Source organism: Leptonotus elevatus, chromosome 20 (genome assembly GCF_054856555.1).
Source record: "Leptonotus elevatus isolate MCC_2025b chromosome 20, RoL_Lele_1.0, whole genome shotgun sequence".
In the NCBI taxonomy this organism is placed as follows: Eukaryota; Metazoa; Chordata; class Actinopteri; order Syngnathiformes; family Syngnathidae; genus Leptonotus; species Leptonotus elevatus.
The window spans coordinates 11,651,328-11,673,600 of NC_141258.1; the positions used below are offsets into that span (position 1 = coordinate 11,651,328).

Consider the following 22,273-nt stretch of genomic DNA (forward strand, 5'->3'; position numbering starts at 1 on the left):
GTCCACGTCACCCTCTTGTGCATATTTTGATGAATTTAATCGGCTAAGAGACCAAGAATTGCTCAAAACAAAACAAAATGACTTATCCGCTCTCCCAAATTTAAAGGGAGAAGAGCGCTGGAGCGCTCCCGGCTTTAAAGGTAGAAGTGTGGCCACGCGCTCCCGGCCTTATTGGGTTAAGGGACAGAATGTTCGAGTGGAGGAGCCATTTGGACTGTGTAGCACTTCCGCCGCTTCCCTGCTTTGAAGAACGCACTCTGTACCGCCGGTGTTAGCGATTAGCACAGAGCTAGGCTACTACAGCTCTCCAAGAGGTGTCCACCCTCAGCCCACAAGAGCCGAATGGATGCCGTCTTGTCACTTGGAGTGACTCCAAGCCACTTGATCTTTAGATGTGAGGCGTATTTTATTCAGCAACTCCAGAAAATGGCTCGTATGTGTAACACATTGATAACGTCTTCTGGTTCATTTACAAAATTTAACAAAATAAAATCATTCAACGTCGTTCAAAGGAGTCACTATAACACAATTTAGCAGTAATAAATTAAATAATAATGCATTAATGTTGCACGTGATACCGGTGCCAGTACCGTCCGTACCTTGATGTTTTGGCATAAAAAAACGACTCAGTATAAATTAATTTTTTTAGCACCGGTACTTAAAAAAAATAAATACCAGACAGCCCGCCAACTCCTTTTTTTAAAGACGGGTACACATGCACGCATGGCCACCTGTCTACCAATATGCGGAAAACGCCTTAAGCGGCACGACTCTTTCAGCTTGCGTGTGAGAGAGCTCAGGAAGATGGCTTCACGCACTGAACACTGAAGCGCTCGATGGCCGTTCACTCCTTGTGGAGAAGTATGACGCGCAAATGTCATATGGAACTTTTTTCTTACATGACCGACAGCCACGGCAAGCCAACCGACATGACGTTTTGTAACAAGAGCAAATGTTTTTCGCAGTGAAAGCAGAAAAAAAAGCAACGTTCACTCCTGGCCCTGCAGTGGACTCGCGGTGCGTTCAATGAACAGGCACACAGTAGGAAATCACATGACTGACAGAGCGACAGGTTGTGGCGTGTTTTTTTCCACACGTCCCTTAAAAAATAAGTGTTTGTAGTATTTGATCACGCTTTCGACTAATTGGGAGCGAAATGGAGAAGAGCAGAGACATGCACGCACACTCTAGCAACGTTACATTGAGTCATGGGAGTGCCACTGTATTACAAATATTTAAAACGGATGACATCAAATGTAGTCAAATACAGTAATGGCGTGCAATGTGAAAGTGCATACAGTATTTACATAAACTAACATGTATACATCCTAATATTTTGAATTACTGGTAATAAAAAATCAAAATAATTTTGCTGCTTTTGCTGATGTTTTAGATTTTTGTCGAGGTACCGTTTCAGTACCGGTATCGAGGTATTTTATACAGGTATGTTTGTGGTGACTGGCGTCAAGTTGTATTTGACCATTTTAAAAATGTGCACAAGTTTGCAAGTTAATTCATGTTAAAAATTAGAGAGCTCTTGAAATGAAAAGAACACACCGATCTTGTCTGGTTCGTAGGCAGTGAAGTTGAGTCATTTCACAATGCGCATTGAACTTAACAAAATAAAAGCATTCCATGTTGTACAAAGGAGTTATTGTAACACAATTTAGCAGTGATGAATTAAATAACAATGCATATATTTGTGGGGACTGGGGTCAAGTTTGTTTGTTTTTTAACAATTTTAATAATGTGCAGAATTTCACAAGTTACTTCATTTTAAAAATGAGTCAGCTCTTAATATGAAAAGAAAAATTCACCATTGTCTTACAAACGCCACTATGCCATGAAGTGACAGAAAAATGACCAACACAGATCAAAGTCACTCTCGTTTGTATGTTTGTTTGTTTTTTACATTACAGTACATATTGATACAGTAATTTCATAACAATTCATAAAAAAAATTAGATTTGCGATTAACAGTGAGTTAATTATGGAAGTCCTGCGATTAATTATTAATTAATTAATTATTGATTTAAAAATGTTATTGATTGACACCTCTAGTTTCCACTCAGCGAATGTGTACATCTGAGTGTGAATGTATTTTCTATCTCTGTATGTGCTCTGTGATTGACTGGCAATTTCGCCAAAGATCAAATGGGTTAGGCTCCAGCTGTAATTACCCGACCTGATTCAAAGCCACACAGCGAAATTTTGTCAGAAAGTAAAGGGCATTTGTTGGTATTGCTTCTCAGGTTGGGTCGTGGGGTTTTTATGAACCTGTATTTGTCCCTTGTGATGCTATTGTTGTTATTTGTTATGCGGTTGATATTGACCTGGATTTATCACTCTTAGGTCCTGCATTTAGGTTCAATATTTGTCACTCTTGTTTTGTCATATTTTGCCGTTATGCTGTCATAATAGAATGTAACATGGTCTTAGCTGGAGTTAATTAGTGTCACTTTTGTCTGCACATTGAAGTTTCTTCAGCAACAGTTTTCATGGGTCCACTCAGTGAGGTAATTTCATTAGTCAGATATGATGAGAAAATCTGCAGCATGAGTAAAAATCCATAAATAAACTGTGTGACATTTAAAGCCACTGAGTTCAAAGTGTGGGATAAAAGTAGTGGCTTATAGTCCAGAAAGTCCGGATAACTCAGGCATGAGCTGATTACTGGTTGGACGGTTTAACGTGGTTTTAGAAAGTCTTCAGTAACACACAATCCTTATTTATTTTAAGGATTTAATTTCAGTTTTTGCCATTTAAATGTTGATAAAACTGTTCAATTCAGTATTTAAAGAAATGGGTCTTGACATCCTTAATGAAACAGGAAGTTGACACAAACAGATATTTTGCTCGTTTTATTAGCAGGTCAGACTAAAGTTGGCTTAAGTTGTTGAAGTGTCTGTCGATGATGTCTTTGTAAAACCTTCCCCCGTCAATATTCGTTTACAACACTCGCACATCAGCTTGGAACAAATTTCTACTTGACATGACTTTTATGACTCTACTAAAGGAGCATTTGCTTTCATCATGAACGTAGCACGAGCTGGTGAAATATGTCGCAGGCGTCAGCGACTGATTGAGGGACTCGGTCATTAATTCCGCTCAGACAGCGAGGTGTCTCACAACTCACTGCAGACCGTCAGTGATTTAGCGGAGACACAGGACACAACCTGCCTCTGGAACACGTCCGCACACCCTCAAAGCGGATTGCTTTTTCTTTTGGCATTCAGGGGATAAACGTGATGTTTTTTCGGTGATGTGCTGTGTTGTTTACCTCAGCAGTCAGATGCAATAAAAACGGTAGGGCTAAGGTATCGATTCTAATTTTCATAATCAGTCGATTTTTATTCACAAGTTCGATTCAATTTAGATTGTTTTCCGATTCGATTCACTTCAATCAGATATTAATTATGGAACATTGTTTTTTCTTAAATATCAAGGACATGATAAAAACTCCACAAACATTAAAGGAGGCAGTAACTGTTCGAAAGATTTAGTTTATTAATGAATGTAACACGTTATAATTACTTACATGTTACACATTGACATCAGCAAAGATGAGGTGAAAATATTTTCCTTATTCTAATTCAATAGTTGTAAATATACATTTAAAAAAAGTACAATTTATTCTATATCGATTATTAGATTTTTTTTTCAACCCAGCCCTAAAAAACAGCAGAGGCCCCAGAATTGAACCCTGTGGAACACCATACGTTCTGCAATACGTGAATTCATATTACACATATTCATCCGACCACTTTCTTTTTTTGCTAAACATATTTTGTTTGAAGAGATTCCAATAATAAAGAAATCACGACGTACCATCACAACAACCACAAGTCGACTACGGATTTGGACAGTTATCAAAACGGTTAATTGATTATCAAAAAGAATCGATTAATTTAAAAATCAATCAGTTGATAAATTATTGCACCTCTACAAAAAATGCTGTTCATTTTTGTCAGATGTGATGGTGGTCTAATATATTAGATAATAGGGGTGTTAAAAAAAAATTGATTTGGTGATATATAGCGATATTACAGTGCACAATTCTCGTATTGATTCAATATGCGGCTGAATTGGTTTAAATGTCAATTTTTAATGGAAATATTCAACGAAATGTCTTACTTAAGGTAAGGGCTGGGCGACATGGCCAAAAAATAAAATCTCTTTTTTTTTTTTATAAACCCAACACATTTATTTAAGTTTAATTTTTTCAAAACTAACTGATATGTACTGATTCAAAATCATTTTAAACATAAACTTAGCATTCATGGTAGGGTGGTAGCTATTGTAAACATGTCTTGTAAACCGACCAGCTAGCATTCTGCCACTTATGCAAAATTACAAATCACAAAAACATTTGGATGTAACAGAACATAAAAACAACAGCTTTTAATAATCCAGAAGACAACTCAATTTCACGATTTAGCAAATTTTCAACGATTAGATTTTTTAAATGCCGATTTATTGAATTAATTTGATTCATTGCCCAGCCCTGCTTAGGGTTAGGGTTCACACATTAAGCCTTAATAAAAAATGTTTTTTTTATTTTTTTTTATTGCAATGCTGTTCAAACATGGAACAGATTGCAACCTGTTTGTTAAATACAGTGGCTCACAGTTTATAAGCCTGAAGTTTCAGATAAATAAATACATTTTCATACAAATCTTACAGTGTACATATATAAGTTTACTGATCAGCATTTTCTAAATTTGAGTTTAAAAAAAATACAACAAGTATACTAATGACCAAGGGGAGCATAAATAGCTACTGCAGTCAATAATGTGTACTGCCTACTTCTCATTGTTGTGCTTTTTATGACTTACCGTTACAGTTTAAAAAACAAAACAACAACAAAACAGACGTGCATGTGACTAGAGCTGCTAGTAAAGTGGATATCAAGGGATGACTGATGATGTATGCAGCGCATGTGGTCCTGCAAGCACCAACTCCCACCATCACCAGCTTTTCCAAGCTGTCCAAGTGTGAATGCGTGTGTCTGTCCTGGGGCTGCAGTCCAGATGCCTGCTTGTTATGATGACTGGGCTGCTTCCTTCATACGTGTGTGTGTGCGTGTGCGTGTGCAGGAGAGACAGTCAAAACACGGGACAGTGAGAGATGGATTGAGGAAGTAAATCTCCTCGTGCTCCGCTGCACATGGCCACCATCATCACTCGTCCCCAGGAATGACTTCACTTCATGTGCCTGATTTTAAGTTGAGGGCGGAACCCAAGGTGAAATAATGCCTTGAAGAAGGCTGTTCTTTTGATGTGTATTAGCCCGGCTGACCTTTAAGTTGCAGGATGTGTAGCTCCATGTGGTCTTGGCCCGGCATGGCGACAACATAATGCTGACATGCAATAAAAAAAAAAAAAGAGTCAGGACAAAGAGGCAAAGGTTGCACTTGGCATGGAACTCCTCATCCTGTCTCCTTAGCAACAGTCACACCGTCATGAACACATTCCATCACACTTTTTCCCCCCCACACAGTCTTCCCCTGTGTGTCTAAATGTCGGAGAAATGTTTACAGCCGTCGTCAATAGCACCCAGTGTGAATCTATAATTTCCTGTGCCTCCTGTTCCTCATGCTCGCCACCATCCGTAAACAGAATGAAATAGTGCAGCATAAATATTTAATTTTTTAATGGCGGCTGAATGTAATTCACCTTCCTGCTTGAACTGGTAATAGAAATACTTCTACACTGCTGTGACAGCTTTCAAACACAGGCAGTTGAACTTACGGATTGATTCCTGGCCTTAGAGGTGCCGCTGCCTTCGGGCGACGCGGTGGCCTTTGCAACAATTTAGACTGTCACTTAGGAGCAACTCAAAACTCAAAAATGAAGCACTTGCGATATTTTTTTATTCCTCTAGATGGTGATTTTGGTTTAAATGTGCTTGTGCAAATTGGAATTAATTACATTTCCACTGCATCTTTAAACCAAGAGGGCCATCTATGGGAGTCCAAACATTTCTCAAGTGGTTCATGAAGCTTCGTTTGCCCATCACTGCTGTCAATATTTTATTTTATTTTGTAATACTGAATTCCAAGTTGTAGGCTTCCATTCTATATAAAACATTTGCACTTATATGTTCAGATAATGGATGGATGGAAGTTTATATGATTTGAGATCACTCAAAATCCTCTTTCTTTAAAGACCATTTTGTCTTCTTTTTTTCTCTCCTCTGCACTCCCATTTGGCAGGTCCTGATGCTTCTAGACGGCAATGCGGACGCTTTCCTCTGCCAGCGTCTGCCTGCTCTCTCCTCCTTGTCTCAGCAGGGCGGAGAGGCCACCGCCCACGTGTGCCAGAACTTCACCTGCTCACTGCCCGTCACCGAACCCGCGGAACTGCGCCGGCTCCTGCTGGTCGAACATGTGAAGATTAAAGCTGAATGAGCACTTGAAGCACTTAAAGACTTTACCGAATGAGCTTTGAACACTCGACTGACAGTATTTGCAAAACAATTCATTTAATGATTTCATGTATCTGCTACGGTCTCAACTGTGAGCAGCCACATAGAGCCGATTATACTGTAAGGAAAGCTTATTCTAAATATGAAGCGCTTGTAGCCTTTTGTGACTGCTCAGAAGGAAGTCGCGTACTTTTAATAGAACTTCACCTCGCGTTGAACCTACTTTTTTTTGCAACGGAATGTCTTTTATTCTGCAAGCCTTGTGTTCTCGCTTGCATGCCACATGGATCTGGCAGCACTTGCCTCCTTGTCGGAAATGTGTGTGTATGTATGTGACTTAATGTGTTATCACATCAGCATAAGCGAGCTGCATTGTCGTGAGACCCCCCACTCTTAAACGTGCTTTCTCTCTCATTTAATTGACAGCGATCTTGAACTCACCATGTCGACAAAGCGAGCTTTACGGTAAGGATTTGTGAGATATTCATGGAGGAAAGTCTTTGGGTGAAGTTGAAGATAAGTTATAATGGCAGGCGTGGAAAGTCATATTGCGGCCACCCGTCTGGCTGTCATTCTTGTGTGATGACTGACAGACAGGTAAACAACTTTATTAGAGCCTGAGCATCAGCCGGTGGAATTGCTGTGTTAATTCTTCTTCTTCGTTCCAACAAAGAAATTGCCTTTTGGGGCATGTCAACATGCATCTGTATCCTGGTGGGCAAATTTAAGCATTTAGGGGTCCCAAATACAGCAGTTTATCCCCAAAATTCTGTATTATTCTGCTGATTGAATGGCTGTTTTTCCAAACAAGTACGAGCACTATATGAGCAACTTAAAGGATTTTTCTGCAGTTTGTCACTTTTTTTTTTTACTCATAACTGCCACCTCTGGCCCAAAGCATAACTGCAGCACCTGTGTCAGGCTCGTTTATGGTGCGCGTGCAAGTACGATCTAAAAGCTAAAACAGCCACAGTTGACTAACGAAGACATGACTTCAAATGAGGTAAGAAAAACTCCGCCCCTCCCCTTTCCAAAGAAACTGTGGCGGGTGAGGGTCTGCACACTCTACTATGAAGGGAAGATAAAAGCATGCAAGATGTAGAAAAAGCTTTAATATGACGTTTTTAAACTGCACAATGCGCCTTTAAGTCTTTTTTTTTAATAGAAGTCAACCTCTTCAAAATTCTTTATAATAATAATAATAATTGCATTATATTTATAGGCACCTTTCTAGGCACTCAAGGACACCATACAATTTAATTAAAAGTGATTTAATTAAAAGCACTGTTTAAATAATAATATCAATAATAATAATATATTCTAAGTTTCCCCACTAGTCTAAACACAGTGTTCTGCGTTTGTAGAATATGACAGCAAAATCCATCCATTTTTCATCCAAGGGGCAGCCATTTTGCAACTTGATGTCAACTGAAAATTACATCACAGTCGCTCAGATAACAGCCAATCACGGCTCACCTGATGTCTGAAGCTGAGGCGTGATAGGTCGTTTCCTGCAACTTTGATGTCATTTCCAGTCGACAATAAGTGACAAAATGACCGTCCCCTGAGATGGATAAATACAGGTGGATTTTGCTGCTTAATTCACATTCCATGAACGCAATAGTAAGCAGAGTACTGTGTTTATACTAATTAGGAAACGGGCATCTAACATGTGTTTTAGGGCATCATCGGTGATTCTCACCAAAAGTTAAAGTAGCACTAAGGAACTTTTCAACCTGAATAAAATATTTTCATAACTCTTCTGATGAAAGATCGACTTAAAACTAGCTGAATAGTACTTTTGCAAGGGCGTCTGAATCATTTTTACTGGCACTAAGCAACTTTGAGGAGGATGGTAGACACACAAAAAAATACAAATGTGCTGACTGCTTTATGGCATACGTCACTTCCCCCCTTCCTCATTCGTTACAAAGATTTGAATGTCGGCGCATGATTACGGCTTTTCTGGCAGGAGCTGCAAAACAACTGAAAAGTTTTGTCTGAGGAGATGAAAAATAAAAAGGGAAGCTACCAAGATTAAAGGACAGCCAAGGATCAATATTGGCCCGGCTTTCACTCGCTGGCGTGAGTTCAAAAACCACACAATGCGCTTGTCCTCATGGGAAATGTGGTCTTCCTTCAGGCATAACAATACCACTTTTGTCCATATAGCGCCGCCATAATCAATGTAAACTTAAAGTTCCTTAGTGTTCAAGATTTTACACACCGCAGTTAAAATGCATTTTTCACAAGCCATTTTTAAAAATGTATTTTATAGTATATTCTTGATTGCTGACAACAGTGAGCTATAAGATACCAGCTCACCAAATGAAATTAATTTTCATTCAAAATGTCTTCATGATATAAATTGTTATGGACTTCACTGTCCACCTACTATATTTAATAAATTATCTGACTTGTGTATTCCTTTCTACCTTGTGCAAATCAATCTCAAATGAGAAAAGTCCAGCTGCGGGAAAGTGATTGTGTCCCAGTTGTCTGCCGTATTCCCCTTTTGTACTATTTATACTCCTTACACAGAGAAATCCCCTCTCGTTCTGTGGAATGCCGGCAGGCTGAAAGAAGGTAATGTAAACTCTGTGTGACTTAGCGTTGTAGGGAGAAGGGCCACATGGGAATGCTCAGTGTATGTGTGTTTCTATGCGAGTGTATGAAAGGAGACAGATGGGCTGCTGATGGTGAGGCGAGGGAGTTTGGCTCCCAGGTTCCTGCTCTGGGCTGTCGAAGCGAAGGAGACAAACAAGATGTTTCATCCTGTCACAGTAGGAACGTCGTATCACTCTGCCCGCCTGAGGAAAGTTGCCACCTTAGCCACTTGCGTTTCCTCCTCATCCTCATCAAAACACACAATCTCACCTGTGAAGCATGGTGGCGGTGATGTCATGGGGTTGTCTTGGGCTAACTTGCATGGCTGCTTCTGGAACGGACTCACTAGCCTTTATTGATGTAACTCATGATGGTAGCAGCAGAAGGAATTCTGAAGTCTACAAAACCATTTTATCTGGCAACTTAAAGAGAAATACATCCAGACTAATTGGAAGAAACGTCATCATTCAATAAGATAATGACCCAAAACACACTGCCAACCAGAGGTAGGAGTAAGTCATTGTTTTGGCAAGTCACAAGTATGACTCAAGTCCCGAGTCAAGACTGACATCGTAGATTATATTATTGTGGGCAAGTAGGAGTCAGGGAGTGAACCCAGAGTGGTTGCAACAGATTACCATGTTTGTAATCTGTTACCAGTGAGTTTACAGTCTCACCAACTACGCAGCTAGCAACGATAATTAGCTGATAAACAACTGACATTAGCTTACTTACCGTTCTTTGTGCAACTTCAGATGTTGAACGAAGCTAGAAGTTGTTGCCGCTCCGTCAGTGATCTAATCTTGGGCACACTGCAATTAATTTTTTTGTTGACCACCTCATAGTTTTTGTACCCAAACAACTAGTGGTGCAACGCATCACAAAAGTCACAGATTGGATCACGGATGGGATTGTTTTTCGGATCAGCAAAAAAATCTAATTAAATCAGAGAAATAGAACTTTGTCTTCATTTATTTTATAAAATGCTCATGTATAAAATAACAAGGTATCGTGCACTTGTAATGCACTTGAAGTTGTGTTCCTAAAATCCAAATGGCCATATTGGACATTTTAAAATTAAATGTTTGTTTAAAAAAATTTAAAATAATAATTATGAATGAAGACAACTTTCCATATATCTTAAAAAAAAATTATAATAATAATGCAAAATACCTCTAAGTGCAATTTAAGACACATTCGCTTTGTTTTTAACATGGACAGTGGATTACAAAATAGCATAGGTCCACAATATTGAAAATAAAATCAAGAAAAGCAAGCAAGCCAAGCAACAGCTGTCAAACTAGTGTGTTGCCAGGCACCTGACGCTAATGCTAACAGCTAGCTCTCCGCCGGAGACTTGTACTGTATCATACAATGACGGCGTAATTAACTTGTGGTTTCTTCGCGTCCTAGATTAGCTACTAAATATATTTTCAGGGTGGCATTATGATAATGGTGGTAGAAAATATGTCATTTCAATAAAAACGTTGATAATGCAAGCTGAAATGTCAAAGGGAAGTCAAGCTAGCGTTCACGCCACCATGCAGGCAGACTTCAAAGTAAAGTCCACCAAGGCTGTTGCATTGGTGTCAATGTATTATTTGGTCAGCTTTATTTTGAAGTTAGCCTTAGCGTAGGCGGTGTATGTTTGCGGCTTCCCCTTTTTGTTTTGGTGGAAGAAGCAAGTATTTTCTAATTAAAGGGCTCAAGTCAAGTCGATTGCAAGTCTTTTAACATTTTGCCAAGTCTAAAGTCTGAAAGAAGCTGCAGTAAAGGCCTGGAAAAGCATTTTAAACTAGAGAATGCACCAGACTGGTGAAGTCGAGGGGTTGCATGCTTGATGCACTTATTGCAAATAAAGGGTTAACACATCTAAATGTACCATGAAACTGAATGATGGAATTCTGTATTTAAGCTAGAAATACCTCTATAAACTTGACTTTAAAGTGACACCTGACCTGATAACTACCTGTAGACAGTATTCACAAACATGTTTCATTGAATGTAAATTGATTCCTCTTGTTCTGGGTCTGGCTCCAGTTTATGTTGAATGTTCGTACTCTTACCTTAAAGAACGAAAAAACAAATACCCTCTTTAATACTTCTTCAGCTTATTCTTTGGCTCAGTGCTAGAGTGGTCATCTCCCATCCGTGAGGTTGTGGGTTCAATCATCACTGTCTGTTTCATCCTACAAATCCTTTGAAACAAAAATTCCATTATTCTCAACCAGTATTTCTGGTGTAGAAAAACACAACTTCCAACAAGTACTATTCCAGAAAGTTCCGGCAGAAACTATATGACTAACAGTTAAAAGGTACGAATTTATGAAGTGTGTGGGGGGCGGGGAATCAGTTTTAAATTTGTGCTGGTGCATCCTACTCCATCTTTGTAGTGGCAGGATGTGCAGCCTGTTACTTTTTATTTATTTATTTTAAACAGCTGAATAAGTGATAATAGCTTGCTTTTATCTTTTTGTTGCCAGGTCATCCTACTATGTTGTGCGAGACAATTTGGATGAAAAAAGAAAAAAAGTTTTGTCTAAGGCTGCACTCGTGTGCCTGTTTCCAGATTTGGCTGCTGTGCCTCGTGCCTGTCTGTGTGATAATGAGGCCACAGGGGGGCTGACAACAGTGACACACTAACTTGAAGAAAGGAGAAGCGTTCAGTGAGTTCAAAAAGATTCCGATGCATCTTACATGCTCAAGAAAAAATTTCTGTCAGGAAAGGGCTGATTTCGGAAAGTTGCTGCACTGTGTTTCAAACTTTGAATGAGATGATGAGAACAATTGTAAAATTCACGTGTTATGAGAATGAATCAGAAGAGTATTATTTTGAAATCTAAACATTTTGGATGAGATTATTTAATATAATTATTTTTAATAGAAACTCATATTAGCTGTACACAAGCTTATCATATGTTATGAGTGGGTGGATGCTCAAAAAGGAGCCAGCATTTAACACAAAAAAAAAGTGATTATCCTAGGTCTCCCTAAATTATGCCATCTGATGATTTTAATTTCATTTACTGCCAATGACGGCTATAAACGTAAAAAAAATAATTTAAACTATTTCTATTAGTTTAACACTTGTTTCCACTTTTGTTAACAAGAATATGAAAACCTAGAATTTTTGTATTGTACATTTAGAACAGATATAAAATGTGTAATTAATCGTGAGTTAACTAGTGAAGTCATGCGATTAATTACAATAAAAAAAAAAAATAACCGCCTCTTGCCCCTAATTTTTAACAGTCTTTTTTAAAAATGAATTTATGGCAGTGAATGAGTTAATATTCATCCAATGCTGATCCAGATTGCACAAACTTTTGATCGTGTTAGTTAGAGGCATTCGGATTTTCATAACATGCCCGAGAATCTACCCCACAATAACCAAGATAGTCTTGACCTCATCATCTTCCAATGTCTCAACATCACTGCATCCCATATTATGGATGTACAGTAATGTTCTCTGATCACAGTTGTATTTTCTTTGAAGTGTCTGTTTCCGTATGATAAGCACTCTTATCTTACTTAAAAAGCACATCATTAATCAGTTCAAAGCTTTCAAAGAACTGTTAATGAGTTGTCGTTATCCAAAGTGCGTATAGATGCAAAAACGTCAAAATTAAAATACAGAATATCTTTGAATAAATTGCACCGGTTAAAATAAATCATGTGTGGTCATCTGAGAGTTCAAGAGAAAGTGAAAAGGAAAAATTAAGATTCACAATGATATCTAGTGTACATTTAAAAATAAAAGAACAAAGTAATTAAACCGCATTGGCTGCTGTTGGAATTACACAGGGGGTGTATTTAAAAAGAAAGGTAAACAAACGGATAGAAAATGAAGTCAAGGTCCATTTCTCGGCTACCTCAGTGCCCCGTTTCTCCCCTTCAGCGTTGCCAGGTCTGGATAAACATGACAGACGTAGCAAGACAACAGAATTGGATCATGGCTCAAGCTGTATCGGCTACAAGAGCATCACAAAAGCAGTCATGAGCAGCCGAGTGCATCCAGTGAGACGCCTCCGGGCCAGTTGGGCGACCAGTCAGCGTGAGGGCAGGTGGAGATGGAGTTGTCGACACTGTCTAGAAATAAATAAATGAACGAAATGGGTCAGAGGAGACGTTGGATTATTAACTCATTCACTGCCATTGACGGCTATAGACGTCAAAAATTCATTTGAACTATTTCTATTAGTTTTTTCCACTTTTGTTAACAAGAATATGAAAACCAAAAAATATATATATTGTATATTTAGAACAGATATAAAATTTGTGATTAATCGTGAGTTAAATAGTGAAGTCATGCGATTAATTACGAACAATTTTAATCGCCTACCGCCCCTAATTTTTAATAATCTTTTGTTCTTTTAAAAAAAGTTTTAATCATCTTTTTTTTCTTTTTCTTTTTTTTAAAGAAAAGATGATTAAAAATTAGGGGCGTCAAGCGGTTACGTTTTTAAATCATAATTAATCGCATGACTTCACTAGTCACAATAAACATCTTTTCTAGGTTTTCATACTCTTGTTAACAAAAGTGGAAAAAAAATGTAAACTAATAGAAATAGTTCAAATGAATTTTTGACGTCTATAGCCATCAATGGCAGTGAATGAGTTAATCAGTCTTTCCTTTTTATTTTGACTTGTTTTAGTTTCCTATTAGTGAACATTCAATAAGATAGCAGGTTATATAATGCAAAGTCAGACATGAACAATGGCCCGAAGCTCACTTATATAATTATGAATTTCATTAAGTCTTCACTAGTTCATCCACAGGTATGCCTACATATACAGTATAATTTTGTATTTTAAGTATTGTTTTAAATTAGCCGCTTGGACAGAAATGTATGGTCAAAAGAAATGAAAACAATAGACTGCAACTATTATAATTTGGGTTGCGAATGTAGCTAAGTGCTGAGGAGGCCTTGCTGGTCCTTACGACTTGTTTATCCCCCCTTTAAAGAATTTCACGGTATCTGGTTAGTTGCAGCTCAATTCACATGCCCTCACTATACATTGTGTGCAGGAAGCAGAGGAGTATTCATATGTATGATAAGAAGATGAGATGAAATAAGGAGAAAAGGGCAGACAACAGGGAGCCATCAGGTCAGTAATTCAAAGTCAGGAAACATATGAGATGGGTTTCCATAGAAAACGTTATATTGATTTTTGTATTATCTTATGCGTAATTTTACTGCCTTAGAATATTGCTGTGTTGTGTGGAATGAAAAGACGAACTTTTCATCTTGCTACCTTGCACCAGAATGTACAGTAGCTTGGTGGACATAAATCAGGGATTCTGCGGTTCATTTAAAAACATTAAAAGTCATTAAATGGAATGACATTAAAACACATTAAGTATGATTTCCAGAGAGAATAAAAAAATTAAATGCCATTGTAAATGTAAAAACATTGTTGTTCATGCTTTATTTTACACACAAACTTGTGCAAAGGTGTCACTATAACACAATTTATCAGTGATAAATGTGATCAAATATATATTTGTGGGGACGAGTGACTAGTTGACAAGTTGCTTCATGTTCCAAATACAATTTGCTCTGACTGAATTTGAAAGGAAAAATATACTATTCCTTTCACCAATGTCCAACATCAAACACTAATGCCACCTAGTAGCAGAAAACTAAATCAACACAAATGTATGAATCAATGTTTCACACTCTTTTAAACATCAAATAACTTGAAATAATGAATTCCTATTACCGTATCAGTAAATACTTTGTGTTTGGTATTTGGTAACCATAGTTGTCCACTTTTTTGTTAATTAACAAGAGTACATTTAGAACTGATATAACGTGCGATGAATTTATGCTTAATCGCGGGTTAACTATTGAAATCATGTGATTCAATTATGAGTAACCCTGACAAATTATTGAGGGTTAAGCTTAGTGAGTAAAAGTTTGTATTTTACGGAATGATGTGTTTACATCGGGAACATAATCCTAATATATTGCATGGAATTGACCTTATATTATCTCGTTGCTTCAAAAATGCAGTATATCTACTATATAAACTACATATAGTTCAATCCACAAAAGTACTGCATGTGGGAAATATCTGAGAACAAATCAGCATTTTATCATTTTGCCAGAGTGAACCCTCCACCCCTATCTCTTCTCTTCTGTCTATAGATTTATCATGTGTTGCCAGGCCCCATTTTGTGTAGCGGTAAAGTAAGTAGAGCGATAGAGGCTGAGGGGGACCGCGCAAACTAGTTCATCATGGTAGCCTAGTTAGGCCAAAGCACAGAGAAAGGTATGCTCATTAAATCCCTTCTGACCAACCTCACCATTTCTCCACTTTCTTACCAACTTGTAGTTTTGCAAGACATGCAAAACTTGCATATCGCCACCTGAGACGACAATGTACGGCATTTTAAAATGTATTTTCTCGTACAAAAGTCACCTTCTGAACGGCAAACTACGAGCAGTATGATGTGATTATTGTAGTGCAAAGTTAGCCATCCTCATAATTGCCGCTGAGTCTAACGTTAAAAGTTCAAATTTAGTACTGACAAGAGCATTTCAATATATTAGAAAATCATCATAAATGTAATTTATTCAAACCTGTAATAAGATGAGTTTCACTTTTTGAATCGAACTACTGAAATAAATGAACTTCCATATTCTAATTTATTCAGCTGCACCTTAAATTTATGCGTTCTGCCAAGTTATCCATATTCAATATTACTGTGCTTGCTTACATTTCAAAAAATCCTTTATATAATACTAAACATTAGAAAAAGATACAGTACGTGTGACTTGGACTCTTTCATACATTGCCTTAACATACAATCAATGACATGTTTTAATGACATCACACAAAGTACATGCGACCCATGTCAGTTCTGAACCTTTGGTTCGCTTATTCAGTATACGTTTTTTTTCTGCTTACACTGTCATGAAGCATATCTGAACTGGGCCATATGAGAAAGAAAAAACTTGGAATTGGGTCACTTAAGCTATTCACTTGTATAAGAAATCCAGCCCTACTTTTACGCCAATAACTTTACATTTTTAATTGGAGTTTAAAGGTTGAATGACGGATGTTATGACATGATGGGATTTGATCAGACACTTGTATCAACATCATTTTTTCATAGTATTCCGTCTTTAAAACATTGGAGTTATAATAGTAATAGTAATTAGTAATAGATGACTAATTGAAACAATTAACCGTTTTGCGCTACTCCACTGTCCAGCCCCTCTCTGGCACCGATTCCTGGGTACGGGGGTCGGGGTGGGGAGTGTCTGGGGGTTTGGGCGCTAGGTTGTGGTGCTGAACTGACTGCTACACTATGCCACTATGTTGCCTTTGCACTCTTAATTCTGCTGACATGCTCATACCCATCTTTATTTATTCATATTTGATGATTGAGAAAAATGTGGACAAAGAAGAGTAGATGAGGCAATTGTGGTGGACTGGGAATTAAGGCAATAAACCATCAACTCTAATCTTAGTATCGTAATTTGCAATCATTGGGCACTTAACCTGATGATTAACATAGTTTAGCTGCTAGATCAAAATTTGTATCCCAAATTGGAATAAATCCCTTGGAAAATTGGTTAATTATGTAAGAAAAAAACACACAAAGTCCACCTACATCTCTTTCCTCCCCCACATTTCAAGATGCGGGTTTTGCATAATCCTAATCATCAATCCGTTTTTTTTGTTTTGTTTTTGTGGCTGTGGGCGTGGGTCACCCCCAAATCATGAAAAATTCCAATTTGTAGCCGATGTCTTATCGTCTTTACTGTAGTCTACCACTAAGCTAATGCATTAGCAGAGTTATAATATCAGTAAATAAATATGTACATTAAAAACACAATACGCCATAAGTATAAAACTATCACTTGAAATGGTAAGTAGTGGTAACTGAACGCGTCTTTATTTGCTGCGTGACGATGTATTCTCACAAGTCACGACGCTGTGCGAACTAGCTTATTGCATGCTAACCTGGCCTGGAAAAATGTCAGGATGACGGTGAATACTTTCTGTAATATTAGTTACTTCAGTTTTCAGTTACATCAGCAGAAAAGGAATTTACCTTGTGGATGACCTAAATCTCTAATTATGTCGCTTTGTCTGTTTATTTATTTCCTTTTTTTTCTTGAGAGAGCTCAGTATTGTTCATTCGGTAATTTTACCGATTTGACATGCCATCATCATTGCTCTCTCTCTTTTTTTATTTTTTTTATTTTGTATTTGCGTGTGTATGTGTGTGTACTCATTAGTTCACCTAAAACCTATTAAAAATCCCATACCGTTCACCTAAACCAAATACTTCAGAATCCAGCTAGAGTCGTGAGGTTGTCAGGAGACCCGAGAAAAGGATCAAAGAAAAGAAAGTGAAATCCAGCACCGACCAGAAATTACCTACTACCCACCGGGTTACCAACCAGTCTTTCACCAACCCCAGAAACATTTACATTTCAACAAATTAGGGAGACCTCAAGACACCAAAGGAGAGACTGAGGAAAGGAAGAAAGGAAGGATAGATGAAGCAGAGGGAGATCCACAGACATCAGCTTTCACCGATTCAACGACCAGAGGAAGAAGCAGATTGTGTTTGAATTTCGATAAATGCTGGTGTGGTGGATCTGGCATGCATATAAACCTTCACCAAAGAGGGGATCCGTCGACCTCATCCAGCACAGAGCAACCACAACCCCCTAGGGCCCCCCAGTCCACTGCAGCGCCAAGGGACAACCCCCGGGGCCCGCAGGGGCCACCGGCCGGAGAGCAAACCCAGGAGCCAGGAGCGCCCCCCACCCCAACACGGCCCGCGCCCCCAACCCAAGGCAACAGGACGGGGCACAACCCCCCCACCCTCCGACACCCATTAAAATTGGAGGGGAGTTGCAGGGCGAAGACGGTGTCTCCACCCTACCCCCCAAAATGTGTGTTATGTGCCCTATGTGTCTATTAACAAAGTGTATTGTGTAAAACTAGTGCAGTGAGTTAAGAGGAGCTACCAGCGGGGCCCTTCCTAACCAGGCGGGGGCAGGAGGCGCAACCACACACCAAACACCCACACACCCCACCCAACCCCCCAACGGGACCCCGGCGGGCATATGGGACCAGCCCAGCGGGGCGATAGGGCTCGCCCCCGGATACTGGCGCACGCCTGAGGTGCCAGAAGACCCACCGGAGCGGGGCAGGCACAACACCCCCACCAGCCCGCCCGGCCCCCGGAGCCCCGAGACCCGGGCCATGGATGGAGCCCCCAGCCCAGGGGAGGGGGAGGAAGGCGGACAGGGGAGGGGGACAGGACGGGGGAAGGAGACGACATGAAAGGCAAGGGGCGGCGGCAGGGCAGCAGAGAGAGGGGGAGAGGAGGAGGAAGGGTGATGAGGGAGAAGGGACAGGGAGGCGGAGGACGGGCGGGGAAAGGCGAGGTGGGAGAGGCAGCAAGGGAGAGCACCGCAACGCAGCACCCTCCAAGAGACCCAGAGAACGGCCAAGACGCAGCCGCCACCCAGCAGCCAACAGAGGGGCAGAGCCGCCCACGCTCAGCCAGGGAGGACAACACCTGTAGAGTTAACCCACTGGCATGCAGTAATTCCGAATATTAACCCTTAGTGCCCATTGGAAGGGAATCTTGAGGAATTGGTGACTGTAAGGTGTCATTTGATGTAGTCTGCTCGATTGTGCTGGCAGCAACTGGGTTCCTGACTATAAAAACACAACCATTAGTTACAAATTGCCAAATACAGAAACAGCAATGTAAGTTATCGCGATGTGGTTTCTCTCGCTTCTATATATGTACTATATATGTCTGTTTATTTATTTAACTAGCTAGCTAGCTGTCTAACTACTGTATAGTTAGCTATCTTAGGGTCTAATTAGCTAGCTAGCTGCATAGCTATTAAATAGTTCTAAAAGTCGTAAAGAGGTGACATTTTGTCCAAACACAGATGATCGTCTCCAGATTTAGGATTTTTTTTAGGAAGCCTTTCGACATTTCCATATTTCTAAGTGATAAATGTTGAATATCAGGAGTGTCGTAAACCGAGGACTGCTTGCATACCAAACAATTTCTTGCTTATGTTTTGGCTGTCAACAGTCATGCAGTGGTAACAAGAGATCGCCTTTTTGATTCGGGCTGTCATTGTTTGGCCCAGATAGTTTTCAATTGGACAATTAGATCATTTTGTTTTTCATACAAGAATATGATGGAAGAGCCAGGTGTTTCTAACTAGCAGACTCTGTAATATGACTGACCATCTTGCAGATCTCATCAATTATTTTAGGGCCAAACATTATTAGTCGGCTACAGTTAAGGTAAACTATTATTCCATGTGTGGTCAATTATGTAATACGGTCTATTAACCCACACGAAAATCCCACCAGGTCACATCTGCAAACTTCTTCACAAGCTCCTGGCGTCTTGAGACAAAGACTGATAAAGTGAATTCCTTTTTGATGAGACATCTAAACTCTATAAACAGTGGTGTGACCACAAAGAACATGGATAAAAGCTGCAGATCATTTTTCTTCTGGATGCTTTGCAGCCAGGAGGGAACACTTTGTTATTATTATTAGGCGTGTCAAAATTTGTGTGTTAATTTTTAGTTAATTTAATGTTCTTTTAACGCCACAAATTTTTAGAACGTGCGATTAATTACCGCCCCATACTTAAAAAGCCTGTATTTGGGGAATTACAGTCGCAACGCAGTAGACACGTCCTCGTCAAAATTTTGCAGAAATAAATTTAATAATATTGCATATATTTGTGGAGACTGGGGTCAAGTTGTATTTTACTATTTTAAAAATGTGCACAATTTCACAAGTTACTTCAATTAATTTGCTTCACATTAAAGATTAGATAGCTCTTAATATGAAAAGAAAACAGCGCTGAGCTGTCGCCAACATCTTACAAATGCAATTATGCCATCTAGTGGCAGAAAAATAACCTCAACATAAATCAATATCACACTCGTTTTTACAGTAAAGTAAATCTTTTTTATTTTGACTCAATTATATGAATTAGGAAATTACTGTATCCATGACTAAAAGATGCAGCCATATTTCTGTTAAACATTTTTTTCCCACTTTAATTTTCACAAGAGTATGAAAACTAAAAAAATAAATAAATAAAAAATATATTGTACATTTAGAACAGATATAAAATGTGCGACTAATCGTGAGTTAACTACTGAAGTAATGCAATTAATTACAATTTAAAAAAAAATCTCCTGATTATTATTATTATTATTATTATTATTATTATTGTTATCATTATTATTATTACAAAACATGTCACAGACATGTTATTAACTCCTAGGAAGTTTTTTTTTGTTGTGTTTTTTTTTAAACTGGGAGATGTGTGAGCCTCCCAACTCACACATCTCCCTTTAGTGTGTTAAAAAAAAAAAGAAGTAAAAATTGTACCATGCCACATAGCAAGTGTCATATTTGAATGTGCATCTAATTTTTTTAATTTGTGGTAGAATAATAGACGTGTTTTAAAATGCATTGTGGACATTGAATAGATTATTCTTGATTTTTTTTTAAGGGAATAATAGGCTCATTAAGCAAATAATATGGAGTTAATAATTTTGCTGCTCACGGAAGTAATGATTTATGCCTTAAGCTGAGTTCTCACGTTAGGTCATACAAAATGGCGGATTGAATCCAAAATGTCATGAGACTTTAAAGAGATACGTAAGTCTCCCAAACAATGCAAATTCAGAATTATCCAACCTCTATATATCCAAAGTAACCATTTTCATTCATATCACTGAAATGAGTCATATTTTTTCTTTGTGCTCCCAGAAATAATACAAAGCTCCTCGCTGAGCAATTGAAGAGGGGATCCTTCAATTCCAGCTTCTCCGGTTGCCACAATCTATGATGCAAATGAGGCGGCCTCATTGATGTTGAACTGCTGTGAAGCTGACCAGACAGGAATGTCATCTGGACGCAGATCAGAGGGAAGGCACCAGCGGAACAGATGCTGAACATTTCCATAATCCGCTAAAAATTCAGTCTCGTATGTAAGGCACGGATCACACATGTTTTCATCACTTGATTCTTTTTAAACAGCCATATTGGAAATATTCATCAGTGTGGTCAAAAGAATGATGCATGAGACATCCCTGGTGTCATATTCAATTTTCACTTTGTCCAAGCGTTAACAAGAATGACATTATGTGCGGGGACGTCATAGGAAGATAACCACACTGGTTGTCAGGCACAATTGGCAGGTAGCAGCTGTAGATCCCTCTTGAGGTCAGAGGTCAGGAGTAGAAACAGACATATACGCACAAATCTTATTACCACTGCCCTAGTTATAAATGACCTCCCCCCCAAAAAAGGGATTCCTTTTGAAGTTTTGGACAGGAGTGACAGTTGACATTGATGGAAAGGAAATATACACTATCATAAGAAACAAGCATCGACATGACCGCTGAAAAATGTTATCCCTTTTCCGTGTCCTCTTCTGGTAGTTTAAGATAGCACACGAGGCAACATAGCTGGGCCACATTCAGCCGAGTTTCACCCCTGGGGGAGCTTCTCATCCTGAGTTGACTTAGAAGGGTCCCCTATGGGAGCTGTGGAACCAAAACCCGAAGAGTTGGGAGGACGCTCAGAGAAAGAAAGATGAAAGAAGGAAATGAGCAAATTAAGGGGAAAATGCTGCAGGCCTTTTTATTTATCAAGCTCACTCTTTCTATGTTCTACACTGATGTAGTCGCTGTTAGCATGTGCTAAAAATAAACTTTTAATTGGGTTTAAACAGAGAAAGGATGTGAATCCAATCTAAATGTTGTTTGTTTTTAATGTATTTTCCCCGCTTAATTTGGATTTGTATTCAGGTTATGTAAATTATTTTAATTTCCCTCAGCTTTTATTCTTTCTCACCTCCACCTGCTATTCATCCATCCATTTTGTAATATAGTGTTTACAGTTGGACTGTTCAAACAAACGATTACTGGCTGTGAAAAAAAAAAATAGACATAAGAAATAAATTGATTGTTATAAACGAGATTAATATGTATGCAAGTTCTATATTTGTTGTAGTTCAGTTTTCCTGTTGAAGTCCAGACTATACTATGGTAACAATTTTTTGTTTATTATGCCCCCCACTGGCCAGGTATGGTATTACAAGTGCCCACTCCTTGCAGGGGTTAAAAGACGATTCAGCATGCGAACGTCACATTACCAAACCCGGAAAACAGGTGAGCCATGATTGGTCGTTTCTTGAGCCCTGAGC

The 22,273-nt window shown here is 38.8% G+C and overlaps 1 protein-coding gene and 1 long non-coding RNA gene across 4 annotated transcripts in view; both read left to right on the top strand.

Annotated features, from left to right (window-relative positions):
- Positions 1-7,276, top strand: part of spata20 (spermatogenesis associated 20) — a 33,803-nt gene extending 26,527 nt beyond the window's left edge. For all 3 annotated transcript variants that reach the window (XM_086064576.1, XM_086064577.1, XM_086064578.1), the window contains exon 16: positions 6,215-7,276. In XM_086064576.1, coding sequence (XP_085920702.1) covers positions 6,215-6,409 — 195 coding nt within the window. In that variant the 3' untranslated portion in view covers positions 6,410-7,276. The remainder of the gene's footprint in view (positions 1-6,214) is intronic.
- A 4,241-nt stretch (positions 7,277-11,517) lies between these two features.
- On the top strand, positions 11,518-21,420 carry LOC147157083 (uncharacterized). The gene is made up of 3 exons (XR_015091506.1): positions 11,518-11,699; positions 14,063-14,142; positions 20,833-21,420. It is a non-coding gene; the product is annotated as an uncharacterized LOC147157083 (long non-coding RNA).
- Positions 21,421-22,273: the final 853 nt, after the last annotated feature.